Here is a 15599-nt window from a genome sequence, read left to right on the forward strand (position 1 = left end):
CATAAAATATAAAAGTAGTTATGATGACAGGCCTGAACTGGACTTTGTGTTTAATCTCAGACTTTTTAACATATCTGGGACTTTCATACTTCACATGCGAGCCATTAACTCTACCTGAGAGTTACCAGATTCACATAAGTTAAGGTGCACATTGTTATGATGTCACAACTGCACCACGCTGTTACATAAACACTCTTTACTCCGTCATCTGTTTCAGCAAATCTCTTCATTCCGGTCCTCAAAAAGTAAAAAAACATAACCGCGTTTTATACAAACCACTAAACAAACACACCAAACCACAGATTTATAACTCGCTGCGCTAACATGGCGACGTGCCGCTCGTGTTTATCATTTCTCACACATTTTCTTTTTTCAAAGAACAAACTAAATCAGAGCGCGGGCCGGTCGTGGACTATATATCAGAGCGCAGGAGACGCCTGCTGAACGGGTAAAGCCAGCTGCTCTAGTCAGAGACTACTCTTGTCATCAAGCAATAACAACAGTTTGGAATTTGTTTCAAACACTGGAGTAGAATATGAAGTCACACAACCAGTACAGGGCAGTGACACGTCTGAGGCATAGAAGACATCTACAACTCATTGAAACAAACACCTAAAAGGGGCCGAAATGTCGAAATATGATCCCCACAAGAATCTCAAACTGTCTGGTGGAGGGAACCACCAGCAGAGGTGAACAGTGTGTGACCTGTGAACAGTGGGACGTTTGTTTGACCTTGTTAATCATAAACCTGAGGGCGGAAGAAAATACACAGCAAGTGACCTGATGGCTGAAATAAAAAGCTGGCTGTGGATCGTCTTCATGTACACGGAGAGTGAAACCTGCGGGTTTAATGTTTGATGTTGTAGTTTCAGTGCAGGTCGTAAAAGACAGCAAAGCAAGAGACAGAGCTACAACTGAGTGTGGACGAGGGCTGCACAATTAAATGAAGTTTTATCAAAAATCGCAATATGACCAACTGCAATTTTCTCAAAAGTCAGAATGTGTGTCAAAATACCATTTTAACTAGATATTGTGCTGCTGCAGCGATGTCCTGTCCTCCACATCAGAGTCTACAGGAGTAAGGAAACATCTTTGTTTGGTAACATCACACCATAATCATTTTAATATGTTTTTCAATTGAAATGAGAATAATGATGTAAAAATGATCATTCCCTCTAATATCGCAAATGGCAATAACAGTCAAAGATGACGCATGGCCATCAGTGAAGATAATCACAGCTAGACATGTTCTCAAAAGTGTTAACGAGAAAAACAAATATGTCAATTTAAAATCACAAATGAGTGGAAGACTAAATCAGTCAAGCAGCAGCTCGTTCATACAGTCGATGAAACCAGAATTTGCAGATTTAATAACTGAATCAAATTTTGGAGTAAACATGTCAGCAGAACAATAAAGAAAACTTATGAGGTCATCTTTGACTAAACCCTGTTGCTATTACTGTGCATTCAATACTCATATTGCTAATATGCAAATAGCGGTCATGCTATCAGTCCTCGGACTGATAGCATGACCTTTTGAGCATGAGCATGAGCTTTTGAACAAAAGGACAGCGATGTCTGTCTGCATCCGTCACTAAGATCAATGAATCACACCGTCACAAACTAAGTCCTCACACTGTAAATAACGGATTTTTATCAAATTGAGCCAAAACCGTCAGAAAGATCTTGACAGATGAAGGTTTACTGTCTGCTGATGTGAGCCTGGTTAAAGTCCCCCCCCCCCCCTGCACCTTTAGGTGCTCACAGCTGTAAGGAACATTGAGCTGGGAGTTTGTAGTAATAATCTATCTGTAATCTTTCTGAACAGCAGCGGTTTACGGTCAGACCGTTAATGCTCTGTGCTCTTCCTTCTCCACTTACCACCTGGTCTTTGAACCGTACTTCCATTTCCCACTGGGATCTCTCCGCTGAACAAAACACCTGTGACCTTCCGGTGCTCAGTGAACAGCCGGCTCTTTATATTCCTTATAGAAACGCCGAAAACAAAACAATCACAGATCTCCGCCCTCCCTCCCTCTCCAAGCTATCCAACACCAGGATGGTGGCTGCTGTCCAGAGGAAACCTGACCTCCTGCTGCTGAAGTTATTTGTAATACGACCGACCGTGGTGTTTCTCTCTCAGCAGACGAAAGAGGAAAGAAACGTCGAGGAGAAACCTCACCTGGAGCGCTCCTCCCCCACCCAACCTTTGCCCACTCTCACAGCGCCAGTGCCCTGTGGTGAGCATGAAGGTGGAGCTGCACCGCCTCCTTAAGAAAGCCCCAACGCAGAAAGATCACAACGGAGTCTGGAGTGATGATTATTAGCCAATTACTGGCATTTAAAACATGATGTTGGAAATTCAAAAAGGTGCAGACAAAGAAATACAAACTCAATCCGTCATCGAACCACTGAACCTCTAAGGGAAAAGACAAAAAGACTTCTTTATTCTTCTGCCGCTGCTTATTCAAACCATCACCTGAACTTAGACCGAGTTTTGCTTTGCAATGCAAAGTTCATCATGTCTGATGCAAAACCTTATAAAATACCTTTCCTTGTATTTCAACATATTGTTCGAGCTGCAAACTATTTATATTTAACTAATTTTAAATTCATTATATTTGTTTTCTTTTAATCGACTGCGATATTATTTTTTTGTTAATTAAAAGAGTGTATCAGCAGAAGCAAACTTAAAATGTAACTTTAGTTCTTTTTCTGCCTTTTGTGTTCAGTTCAATTTGTTCAATAAAATAATGTTTGAAATAATTTCCTTTCATTTTATTAAAATTCAACAAGCGTTTTGTCTTATTTTAGCAGTTTATTGAATCCAGCATAAAGGCACAACTGTACACTTTAACATCTGTATATTTATCGCAAATAGTATCTTTATCGCGATATTAAACTACATTATCCTCATTTCGATCATCCCTACAGTACATAAATGCATATTTGATCTTTTTTAAGTTGAATCTTCTGGTTAATATTAAAACATTTATATCTAAATTAAATACCGATGGATACATCATCTTCAGATTCTTTGATAACTCATAACAATCTGAGCATTTCTGAAGATGTAAACAACAAAGATTTGGTAGTTTGACTTATAAATACTTTTTATATTTAAGCTATTTGTCTCATCAACTAATTGTTTCTTGAGTACATGAATGGAAACTTTGGAATCTATCTTGGGTTTGACCAAAGCTTTGTTTGTAATGATGCACCTGCTAAAGGATCTGTAGTGGAGATGCAGTTTGAAACACGTTGGCTTTGATATCACTGTTACTGTTACTACAAACATAATGCATAATGCATACTTATCAAGTAAAATGCTCATGAATTAAGATGCACAAACATGGATTATAACAATACTAATCCTGCATAATTAATGGCCAATAGATATATTCCTTAAATGTTTCAGCCCTGAACAACAAAGAGATAAAGAGTACAGCTTGTTGCCGTCGTCCACTTACAGGCACCACCAGCAGTGGTGGCGGAGGCTCCGGGGGCAGAGAGCCAAAGTGCTTCAGCAATTTCATTCTCTGCGTCAGATTCATGACGTTGTAGAGTTTCTTCTTCTTCTGCTGCTAAACAAAGCTCAGTCACTGAAGTCTGAACATGAAGTCTGTGTCTCTCCCTCACACACGTCTGAAAGTCCACAAAAACACCAATAATCCACAGAAAGAGGCCAAAGTCACTTAAACGTGTTCAACCTCACATCTAGAAAACAAAAAAAGACATTCCTCTGCTTCCAGCACACAAGTCAAGCATCCAGTGACGTGACTCCTCAGTTACTCCCCTTTGTGACGGCTTCATAAAGTCAAACAGGTCCACTTGCTCCCACTGTGGGAGGTATGTGCGTGTGTTGGTGGACTTGCAGTCTTTCCCACACGGCACCAGCAGCAGGTCGCTGTTGGCTGAGTTTCAGTCTGCTTGGTGCCATGGTTACTGGGGGGAATGAGAGCAGCGGGCCGTTAATAATTGACGCGGTGTTTGCTGCACTCTGGCTCTGCTTGCCCCGAGTAAAGGTTCCAGGGTTCCTACACAGAGGGAACGCTGTGTTTTTAGGATCAGGAAGTGACACCGTGACAACACGCAGCTCTGATGGCATCTCTCCTTCATGGTTCAACTTCTGCAGCACGCCCTGAAGCATGGGTGTGCTGCAATCTTTATTCTCTCCCAGTCTGACTCTGACTATCAGGGCCCTGCCTAGTGAAGAGTCAGTGACTCGTACCAGACTTGTTTACCAGGAGGAGCAGTCACGTATACCTGAAGGAATTCAGAGGTAATGATATCAAATCCTGAAGTAGAGAATGTGTATCATCATGTGAAGTATATAAGACTTCAGCGACAGTTTGGAAACAGGTGGTAGAACAAGAACTTGGGCTCAGTCGGGTGGAACAGCTGGCCTCTGGTCAGTCAGAATGTCAGTGTTGAAATATTAATCGCTCCGAAGAAAACAGAGAACGGCAAGCAACCTCTGCCGTTCCTAAAGCAACCTCTGCCGTTCCTAAAGCAACCACTGCCGTTCCTAAAGCAACCACTGCCGTTCCTAAAGCAACCACTGCCGTTCCTAAAGCAACCTCTGCCGTTCCTAAAGCAACCTCCGCCGTTCCTAAAGCAACCTCTGCCGTTCCTAAAGCAACCACCGCCGTTCCTAAAGCAACCTCTGCCGTTCCTAAAGCAACCTCTGCCGTTCCTAAAGCAACCACTACCGTTCCTAAAGCAACCTCTACTGTTCCTAAAGCAACCACTACTGTTCCTAAAGCAACCTCTACTGTTCCTAAAGCAACCTCTACTGTTCCTAAAGCAACCTCTACTGTTCCTAAAGCAACCACTGCCGTTCCTAAAGCAACCACCGCCGTTCCTAAAGCAACCACCGCCGTTCCTAAAGCAACCTCTGCCATTCCTAAAGCAACCACTACTGTTCCTAAAGCAACCTCTACTGTTCCTAAAGCAACCACCGCCGTTCCTAAAGCAACCTCTGCCATTCCTAAAGCAACCACCGCCGTTCCTAAAGCAACCTCTGCCGTTCCTAAAGCAACCTCTGCCGTTCCTAAAGCAACCACTACTGTTCCTAAAGCAACCTCTACTGTTCCTAAAGCAACCTCTACTGTTCCTAAAGCAACCACTACTGTTCCTAAAGCAACCTCTACTGTTCCTAAAGCAACCTCTACTGTTCCTAAAGCAACCACTGCCGTTCCTAAAGCAACCACCGCCGTTCCTAAAGCAACCTCTGCCATTCCTAAAGCAACCACTACTGTTCCTAAAGCAACCTCTACTGTTCCTAAAGCAACCTCTGCCGTTCCTAAAGCAACCACCGCCGTTCCTAAAGCAACCTCTGCCATTCCTAAAGCAACCACTTCTGTTCCTAAAGCAACCACTACTGTTCCTAAAGCAAACACTCAGCGAAAGGTGTGCCCCCTCCGGCAGGTAATCACTCACTCCTGAGTCAAGTTTCTCCAGCAGCAGTAGTAGTAGTTCTGTGTCACCTTCATTCCAAGGTAATGACACGCCTTTTATTATTTAAAGTTTATGTAAAAAGAGTCAACGTTTCGGTCTCTCGAGACATATCAGAAGAAGCATAAAGTGAGGGCTTAATGCAGATTTAACAGCTGTGTTGGATGTGTGTCAAGATCAACTAGAGCTGCATCGATTAATCGATAAGTCTTTAACTTTTATATTAATCAGCAACTAATCGGTTTGAGTCATTTCTTAATGAAAGAAAGTCTAAATTATCCGATTCCAGCTTCTTAAATATGTATGTTTTGTGGTTTATTTACTCTGTGACAGTAAACTGAATATCTTTGAGTTGGGGACGAAACGAGAGAGTTGAGGGCGTCATCTTGGGCTTTAATGGGTATTTTTCACCATTGTCAGACCCAACAACCTGTCGATAAATCCAGAATAAATCAGCAGATTAATCGACAAAAGGAATAATCGTCAGCAGCAGCCCCTCAACTATCAGAACAAACAACAATCCCATTTTCTCCTTGTTAATGGCAGTTGGCCAACCTGTTGTTACCAACATGCAAACTTCCAACTCTGACCTCCAGAGTACCTTGTTCCACATATAAATGAAAACAGGAAGTCTACTTCCACGCTGCCACATAACTGGAATTCTTCAATTCCAGTTATGTTTGAACCTCCCTTTGGTGTCAATGAGAACGACTACTTTACAGCAATATTACATTTTTTACATGGCAACAATTTCTCAATTTATAATATAAAAGGCCGACACCACAATAGAACATTTTATCCACAACACCAGCAAAAACACACAACTCTCTTCAGGGAGAGAACAATTTAACTAGAGACAAAACCAGGGTCAGAAGTCTTGAAACACCGCTTAATTAAACTTTCCACAACAAGCAAGAAATCAGTCCAAATGCGTTTGATCATCAACCTTAATCACACAGAGCATCAGTAAACACACTGATTGGGGTCAAGGGAGAGGAAGATGAAACTATTTGGGAATGTGGAAAAGTCGAAACTACTGTGAAACTCTCAGGCAGGTAGAAACTTGCATGTGTGGCAGAACCAGAAAGGTGAGGATGAGGAAAGTGGGGCTTACAGCTGACAGTCACACACACACACACACACACACACGCACAAACACACACCACATCACAGATACACACGCACACACACACCAACCCGCCATCACAGATAAACACACACACGCACAAACATCACAGATAAACACACACACGCACAAACATCACAGACACACACAAACACAAACATCACAGACACACACACACAAACACAAACATCACAGACACACACCAACCGACCATCACAGATACACACACACACACCAATGTTACAGCATGAAACAGAATGAAAACCTCAGACCAAAGTGTGTTATTTAACAAACCACAGCTGACATTTAGGCCTGTACTTGTCCTCGTGCTGAAGGAATAATGAATGAAGCTATCAGGCCTTTAGCACTGTAAATATCATTTTAAAAACTATATTATTTATTCAGCTTTACCTTTAACTGTCATTCTTCCTTTGTTATATTTATATATTTTACGTATTCTGTTTCTATTAGCATATCTTTTGTTATATATTTGATGACTCGGTTTTCTATCATGCAGCATTTATTATTATTATCTTATTTATTCTCTCGCTTCTTCACGTTATTGTAAATAACGTTGAGCTACACCCCCTGTATGAAAGGTGCTTTATAAATAAAGTTGTGTTACCATTTAAGTTAGTTCAGTAAAATGTTTGACTTCCACTTCCTCACAAGGGAACATTTAACAGCAGTGACGCTAACTTACCTGTAAAGCTGTAAACTTCCGCTTTGTAGATTAAATTGTTTGTCCGTCCAAGTTCTATAAAATTAAAAACCTAAACTCTCGAAGTCTTCTTTAACGTTTCACTCGCTCGCGTTGACTGGTTTCAGGTGTTTGGAGACTTCCTCCTAAATCTCCCTGAAGACAGGTGAGGACTGGAGGAGTGGCGTCCACGCCGCTCAACGTGCAGGTGAGTTTCGAGACGTCATCACGCAAAGTATAGCGTCAAAGACCGGAAGTTGGTCCTCCGCTTAAATAAATTCTCCACCCGGTTTTGGTTGAGATAAGAGACGCTATTGTTCTCTTTTTCTCTCTCTCACTTCTTCATTTAGGAAAACATGGTAGTTTTACACAATGTGCTCACAAAACTGTCCATAGCAGGCGAGCATTAAAAGTGTATTATTATTACTGCTAATATTATTATGTGTGTATATTGTGTATATTGAACACACACCTAGTTTTAGTGCCTTCTTTAGGTTGTTTTTTATCGTGGTGCCATACTGATGCAGTTCTTGATAAAAATGTCAAAAATATGGTTTGGAGTCTGTCTCTTCTTGTAAATGTGTAATTTTCCCCAAAACAAATTGACTGGAATAAAATAATTACCTTCAAAACAAATAAACATACTTTTATCCTGAAATGAAATAGTTTGCCCGCTTTTCCTTCTTAAATAATGTTGAACATCCACCCAAAATGTTTTGGTATTCATTCAGGGATTAAAACACATTTTGGATGATTGTCAAAGTCTTAATTTTGGTTTGTTTTGCTTTGAAAACAAAACAATGGACAGCTACAACTTTACAAAAGATTTTGTAACACTGCTACACTTTATTTGATCTGTTTGCACAGATTTCTAGACGATGGGCACAGAGAGTAACTACATTTACTCAAGTAATTCTTTGGGTACTTGTAGTAAACTTAAGTATTTTAATTTGTGCTACTTTACACGTCTAGTCCGATACAATTCAGAGGGTTTGAGTTCAGAGTGTATTTGATAATTCCTCCATGACTATGTGGCATTAATACAATGATGTCCAGGTGTAATGTGAAGCTGCAGAACATCACTAGCAGAAACTAGTTATGTCCATATTTAGTGTGAACGTAAACATTCTCCCTTCACTTTTTAATGTCATCTCTTTATTTACTATGTAACTTGTTTAAATACATGAGACGTAATGTTAAACATGCTGCCGTAACCTCCAGCAGTGAGATCAAAGGCCGTTCCCTAAACGGGGGCCGCTCAACAAAACACTCGGTTTCAGCAATCTTCAAGTTTTTATTTGTTTACAAAGTTAAGATTGCAATTTCATATAGTCCTTCCTTTAATGAGTAGAAAACCTTTTTAAAGAATTAGTCGAAAGGCACAAATTTTACAATATATACATTTGGATCTAAATTATAAATATATAGAAAACAAAAGCACAACCCAGAATAAAAGTGCTGAACACAGTTTCTTTTTTTTTTCTTTTTTTTTACAGAAAAAATAGGCTTTGTTTAAAAATACATACAATCAGTAGCATGTTTTTTGTTTCATTTTTTTTTGTTAGCAATAAATTATTTTTGAGAGTGATAACATGTAATATGGTGAAGAAACAAGGAAGATGGTTACAGTATACACAGAGCTATCCATCAAAGATCAGAAGAACAACAAGCTTGCAATGCTCAATCATAACCCACAAGAGAACAGTAACTTGATTATGCCATTCTTAGTGCAAAATGATAATAAAACGATGAACTACACTGATACTACGGATCTTTAAAAATAAGCTTTTTCTTCCTAAAAATGCGGTCCATATCCCTCAAATGCATAAAGCTTTATGTGTGTGACTTAAACACAAAATCGAAGGCAAATCTTTTGCAAACTGATGTCTCGGAATGTGCCTGATGAGGAATAATAAAAGCGACATAATTGAGGGTACCAGGAACACATGACGTATAATAAGAAGCTGCAAATAAACAAAGAAAGAAGAAGAATCTGTGATCCTGCGATCTAAACACGTGTTACACTGAGGCTCGGACAGATCAATTGCACAGATCAGTATAACCCAGCGTGCCCATCGACTCGGAAAAAACAAAAATCTGCCGGCTTTAACGTGAATTAAATGTCCAACACAGACGGAAATAAAACAGAGAAATAATGTTTCTTGAAAAAAGAAACAGCCGTTGATCTTTGCCCTAAGAAGGCATAAACATTTAGAATCACTGACATGTTCACGAAGGACAAACAACAAACCCATCACATTAAAGTCTAGAACATAAATACAGCAAGAGTCACAGCACAGAGTTACGAAGAGAAGAGCACATGTACTGGTTAGTTTCACCACCGTCACGAGGGGACACGATAGAGATGTCTGCTAACGCCCCGCCGCCACACCTCTCGTAGGGTTCTTCCTGAGATTGACAAAAGGTCTGATATCTTCGAGCCAGTAACTTTAGGGGAGTCTGTGGAATACTTTGGTATCTCTCTGCGAACTGGAGGCCCGACAAAAGGTCTGCGAGCTGGAGAAACAATTCTACTTGAGGAAAGCAAAACTGAAATGAGCAGAAATTAAAAACAACCCAGACACTGTACAGCAGTACAGAACAGTGCAATCTTATTTGGTGGCAGATTATAATAGAATTTGTTTTATAGTAATCTTGAAAACTAGAAACTTCCCTGACCAAACATTTTTTCCGTTAACTATTCTAATAAGCAGGATAACATATCTAAAATCTAAATATCCCTTAAATATAAATAACAATAACTTTTATAATAACGATGACTAAAACATCAAGAGCGCATTGCGCTCGTCCCGTGAAAACGTACTTTACAAAAAGGTCGTATGCATTTCAGAATAAAGAAACAGGAGCATGAAGCACAACGGAGGAGATTCAGACCATGCAGACGGAACCACAAAGCGTTGCCTGTTGAGCGTAAACAGTACTTCGGCATTTCTATTTCACAACAAATGTAGAAGATGGTTTTATTGCTTTTTGATCACTTGAACTTATCCCGGCGTTTTCATGTCATGAACCAACTACAGTGCACGGTTGTCACACAAAGATGGCCAGATCTCACAGGTTTGTTTTCTTTGAATATCATGCACAGCGAGCGTCTCGAGTCTGCACACGTTTCAAATCGGTTTGTGTTTTTTAAGTCTTGGCGCCGGAAAATGGAAAAACATTTCATGAGAACTTTTTTGTTTTTGTGTCTCAGACGACGTGTTTTGTTTTCTGCCCTCAAGGCAATAAAACCTTGAAACTCTTTGTCATCCGCCGTATTTAAAAAGACTGAAAAAAACTAATTTTCATACGCTTGGTGGACGACAACAACAACAACAACAAAAAGCACTCGAGACTTTCCTGAGATATTCAAAAAATCCGATCAAACCAGGAGTCACATCACTAAATGTTATTGTCGGATAAAAATTTTTGGACACATTTTGTTTTTTATCCATGCTGCTCAGTAATCCGTACTGACCCACGTAGCATATTGTCGCATCAACAGGGACAGAAGGACACAGACAATCATACGAGCACATACAGGCGTAATGGAGGCTTCTTCCTGAAGCTCACCACCAGCATAGTGTAACACAAACGACGACCGAGGGGGCTAAACGTTAAATACAAATATACCATGTTTAAATTAAAATGAAAACCAAGAGTACAAATCTATACATTAGGCTACATGGACTTTTTAAAGACTGCATTTATAGATTTCTCCAAAGGCACTGTTTGCAACAGCAGACTGCTCTTCCTCTCCCTTTTTCCTCACACTAGTGTTCATACAAGCAGGGAGAGAAACAAGAGGGAGCATGAAGAAGAACAACAAAAGAAGAAGAAGAAGAGAAGTGAGGCATTTCATGGCTTATCAGCTAAAAGATTTCATATCTGTTTTGTTTTTTTGTGTTTTTTTTCCTCCTCATCTTCCAGTTCAATGCTATCTTTTGTTTCACTCAAACCCAAGCCTTGCATACAGCCTTGTTCTAGTCAAGACAAACGGCCATGAAGCAGAAGTAACAGTAAAGCAAAGTCTAAAAGATGCGGGGGTTTAAAAGACTGGTGAAAGGCATTTAGAGCTTCCAGCAACTTCACCAATCATACCTCGTAAAATCAGCAGCGGGAGGTTCGTTAAAGATTTCCACACCTCGATGAACGAGCTTTTGTTTTGACAGCTCGTGCGTTCGGTAAAATACAGTTATCACGTGTTTATGTTTGTTTGTTTGTTGTTTGTTTTACAGCTGCCTTTCACTATGGAGCACACGCTTTGGTGCAGAAATCTGATATTGATGGAGCCCGCTGTCGCCTAAACAGCCTCAAGCAGGTGAACGCTACAGGTGGGTAAAGAGAAGGGTGAGCCGAGCGCAGGACAGGCAGTGACGTGACTATAGGCCCTGAGGGGGGGGCGGGAGGGAGTAGGTCCGAGGTTGCGATCATAAGACAGCAGCAAACAAGACAAAATCTGCTTTAAAAAGACAACAAAAAAAACAAAAAAAATTACCTAAAAAGGAAAAACAAAGTCCAGACGAGCTGCTGCTGCTCTTACTGCTCTTCTGGTGGCCGGTACTTAATGACGGACGTGCGGTCCGGTCCCTGCAGCATGCTGTTCAGGGCCTCGCGGACGTCGAGGTCGCCGGGCAAAGATAGCGAGTCCGACTGGGAGAGGAGATAGTTGGAGGAGAAGCGAGGGGAAGAGTTGGAGAACAGGGAGGAGGACGAGGACGGGCTGGAGAAGAGAGACGAGGAGGACGATGTCGGGATGAGGCCGGACGCGGGCAGGAGGCCGGCGGGGACGTGTGGAACCAGGTTGTTCGAGGTGGAGGACGTGGAGGACGAGCAGGAGGAGGTAGAGGACGAAGGGCTGGCTTTCTGTGTGGGCATCTGGGGGGACAGGGGCAAGTCAAATAAATCTAACAAGTCTTGGTGGTGGTTATTGGCCAGCAGGCTGTGGTTCTGCTGCGGTGTTGCCTGCAGATGCTGCTGCTGCAACAAAAGAGGCTGCTGTAACAGTGCGGCGTGCTGGGCGCTGGGTGCAGTCTCAGAGATCAGAGACTCCAGGTTAAAGTTTTCCACGAACGCTGCCGAGTGTCCCGCCAGACCGCCCAGAGTCAGTCCGACCTCCGTGCTGTCCGGGGACGGGGACGGCGAGCTCACGGTCAGGTCCAAGATCTCATCCAGGGGGTTCTTGGAAGACACGCCGGGAGAATGCGTGGTCGGATGGAGTGGAAGTGACGGGCTCTTCAGCTGGTGAAAGGGGGACACGAAGGACTGGGGGTAAAACTGGGAGAAGTTGGAGCGGATGCTGGCCGTGTTAGGGATGGAGCCCTGGTTGATGGTGGGGGAATTGTTGGGCCAGCTGTTATGGGTCCGTGGCTGCGTTTGACTGAGGCTTCTCAGGGGTAAGTTCTGCTGTAAAGCGGACTGGCTGTGGGCCTGCAGTCTCTGCAGCTGAGAGATGCTCCCAGTTTGTGTCCTCTGCAGAGCGCTTTGGTTCAGTTTCTGTTTGTGGATCTGGCTCTGGGCGAGCGACTGCGCCAGCGCCAGCGACTGGTTGAGCATCGGCTTCTGGTTGAACAGATTGGCCAGGAGGTGTTTGTTCTCCTGCTCCATCTTGCGGGCGTGCTCGTCAGCCAGCCGCTGGTCCGCGGCCTGCTGCTCCCTCTCCTTCCGTCTCCTCTTCACCTCCTCGTCCATTTGCAGCAGCTCCTCGCGCACACGGGCCACGCAGTTCTCCGGGATCTTGATACCTGGAACAGACGAGGAGTCACGTTATCGGTGAGGTAAATAATCAAAGACTTTACTAAGTTAATTGTTAAAACACTTTTTAATGGAGAAGTTCTGAGTTCCTTTGTAAAACATGAACAAATACATACAGAGAATGAATGCCATAGAACTCTCTTTCATTATCTAGTTTGACAGATTTTCCAGTGTGAAATATTGCAAAACAGTTGACAATTTGCTAGATCTGGCTAACGTTACACTCTCCGCTAGCACAGCTAGCACAGCTAGCACAACTAGCCCCGGCCCGATCGGTACTGAGAATGTGCAACTCTCAACAGAGGTGAGAAAGAGGCGAGATGGCTCACTCGTTAGCTGCTTCCATCATCTGGTCATTCACATTTAAAAACTTCTCTTCTATGATTGTTTAGAGTATATTCCGCCCAGTGTTACGCGTCAGAGCTTCTGACCACCAGTAAAACACGTGCACGGTGTGAGTGAAGTGCATCGGACTCGTATGAGGGACGTGTACTGACCGACTTGTTTGTTGTGGTGTTTGGTTTTCAGGCGGACAATCTGCAGGATGCTGGAGCTGGTGAGGTCAGACACCACGTCGGATACGCGCTTCCACACTCGCAGCAGAGCGCCACACAACATGTGGTACTGACGGAGGCGCATGCCCTGCAGACACTCCTGACCTTCCTCTATCTTCTTACACTTCCCATTCCTAGAAAAAAGGACAGGGAAAGAAAAAGGCAAATTATTTATGCAGCAAATTAAAAAAGGCCCACAAGTTTCTTGCGTATCCTTCTTTCAGGAAGCTCGAATGGCAGGTTGAAGGACCGACTGTCGGCCGGTTAACAACATCACAGACGGCTCCATCCCAGCATTTCAAACACAGCCTGCTGGTCATCGGACGACGAGGGCACATGTGAGCCTTGCAGGTTTATTTCTTCACGACTACTTCTCAGGTGATCTGCAAATCCCTGAGAACGGCATCCGACCTTTAATCCGCCCCGGCTGGATGCTAATACGTAGCAGCCTGATTGGATGCATTGAGCCATTAATCCAGCGGGACGTCGTGGATTCCTACTTACCAGTTGGCATGGCTGCACTTCTTGAAGGAGAAGGTGAACTGGTTCTCCCAGCTGTCCTGGGCTTCCTCTGGAGTCACCTGGGAAAGGAAAACGCACCAGAAATCAGCAAAGAACTCCACAGTTTGAGGTGACACCATGACACAGCTTTCAATATCGCATATCTGCCAACACAGAAACGTTAGTGACAAAGGCGGGTCTTTCACTTTCCACCAAAAGTGAGATCATAGTTTTATCTTGTTTATTATTATTGTTACGGTGACTATTATCCCCACTTCCTGGTTTTTTTTTCTATTCTTTTTTAAAATAATAGTATTTAGTATTCTCATTTTTCTTTTTATTAATAAATATTTGTATGTTTCTATCTTCTAAATATTCATACACACTACAATTACAAGTAGCATTGATATTTTCGATACAGAGACAATGTTTTGTTGTTGTTTCTAGTTGTCGGGTGGGTGGGGGTCTCTCTTTGAGGCCCCCGGGGAAATTAATTTCACGACCAAAATGGGAAATACTTCTTCTATACTTCTGTATTCCCAATAAAAAGATTAATAATAAATTAATTGTGTGTGTTATGTGGGCTTATAGTTATCATCGCCCTGTTGTTCTTGTAGGGAAGTGAAACAGGTACAACTTAAATAGAGGAACTTCATCCCCCTCACTGTCGTGTACTTCTTATTCTTATGTTGATCATGTTTTTGTCAATGAGTTTAGTGAACTATACTGACGCATTGTTCAGCTGAACGTTGCCTGGTTCAGTTCTCCTCCATGGCCACAAGGGGGCATCCGACTCCGCATATAAACTCCAAATAGCAATGGAAGAAAAAGTCTGACCTACTACATATATTTAAATCATGTTCTTGTTATTTAGTTCTACATACAACTGGACTGGACTGAATGTAAAAAACAGATACAGTTTACAGATAATCATTTTGTCTGTAGTGACATAGTGAGAACATAGTTTTTTTTAAAGCAGGCAAAATAGTTTTGGTTATGTTTTTCTCGAAGGATATTGTTATTTAGTTTCAGTTTTACTTTATGATAACAACCCTGGTATATAGAAACCGATATGCAGATACAGCTATAGGCCTTACTGATTCATCGACAGACAGATCGAGTCTCTCACCTTCCGGTAACGGAGCTGCAGGTTCTCCAGGCTCTCCGGGTGCGTCTGCTTGCCGATGTTGGGCTTGTAGACGATGAGGTTCTTGCCTCGTCCCTGCTCTGCTAGCAGCACACACGGGTGGTTTCCTCGCAGCTGTGGAGAGTGAATTATGTACACCGTCTTGTTAAGGAGGGACTAATAACATCTTTTCAGTGGACACAACACAATGCTATTCAGTGGGTTTAGTTTGCTGAATATAACGTGGACTCACCTTCAGGGACAGGTAGAATCCCTCATCAGGACTGCTGAGCTTTAGTGACCTGTTGTAGGCCTCGTCCCACGGCATGCCTCGGTCCACACTGATCTACAGGGGCAGAAAGGATCAGAGACTTAAAGCAT

General features: G+C 42.4%; 1 protein-coding gene across 6 annotated transcripts in view; it reads right to left on the reverse strand.

Moving 5' to 3' along the window:
- Positions 1-8557: 8557 nt before the first annotated feature.
- Positions 8558-15599, reverse strand: part of sbno2b (strawberry notch homolog 2b) — a 64661-nt gene continuing 57619 nt past the window's right edge. For all 6 annotated transcript variants that reach the window (XM_076087540.1, XM_076087539.1, XM_076087541.1 and 3 more), the window contains 5 exons: positions 15472-15564; positions 15222-15353; positions 14096-14172; positions 13535-13725; positions 8558-13027 (listed from right to left, as the gene is read on the reverse strand). In XM_076087540.1, the coding sequence (XP_075943655.1) occupies positions 11823-13027; positions 13535-13725; positions 14096-14172; positions 15222-15353; positions 15472-15564 (1698 nt within the window). In that variant the 3' untranslated portion in view covers positions 8558-11822. The remainder of the gene's footprint in view (positions 13028-13534; positions 13726-14095; positions 14173-15221; positions 15354-15471; positions 15565-15599) is intronic.

This window comes from Anarhichas minor, unplaced genomic scaffold, assembly GCF_050575085.1.
Source record: "Anarhichas minor isolate MPS153535 unplaced genomic scaffold, ASM5057508v1 ptg000010l, whole genome shotgun sequence".
Lineage (NCBI taxonomy): Eukaryota > Metazoa > Chordata > Actinopteri > Perciformes > Anarhichadidae > Anarhichas > Anarhichas minor.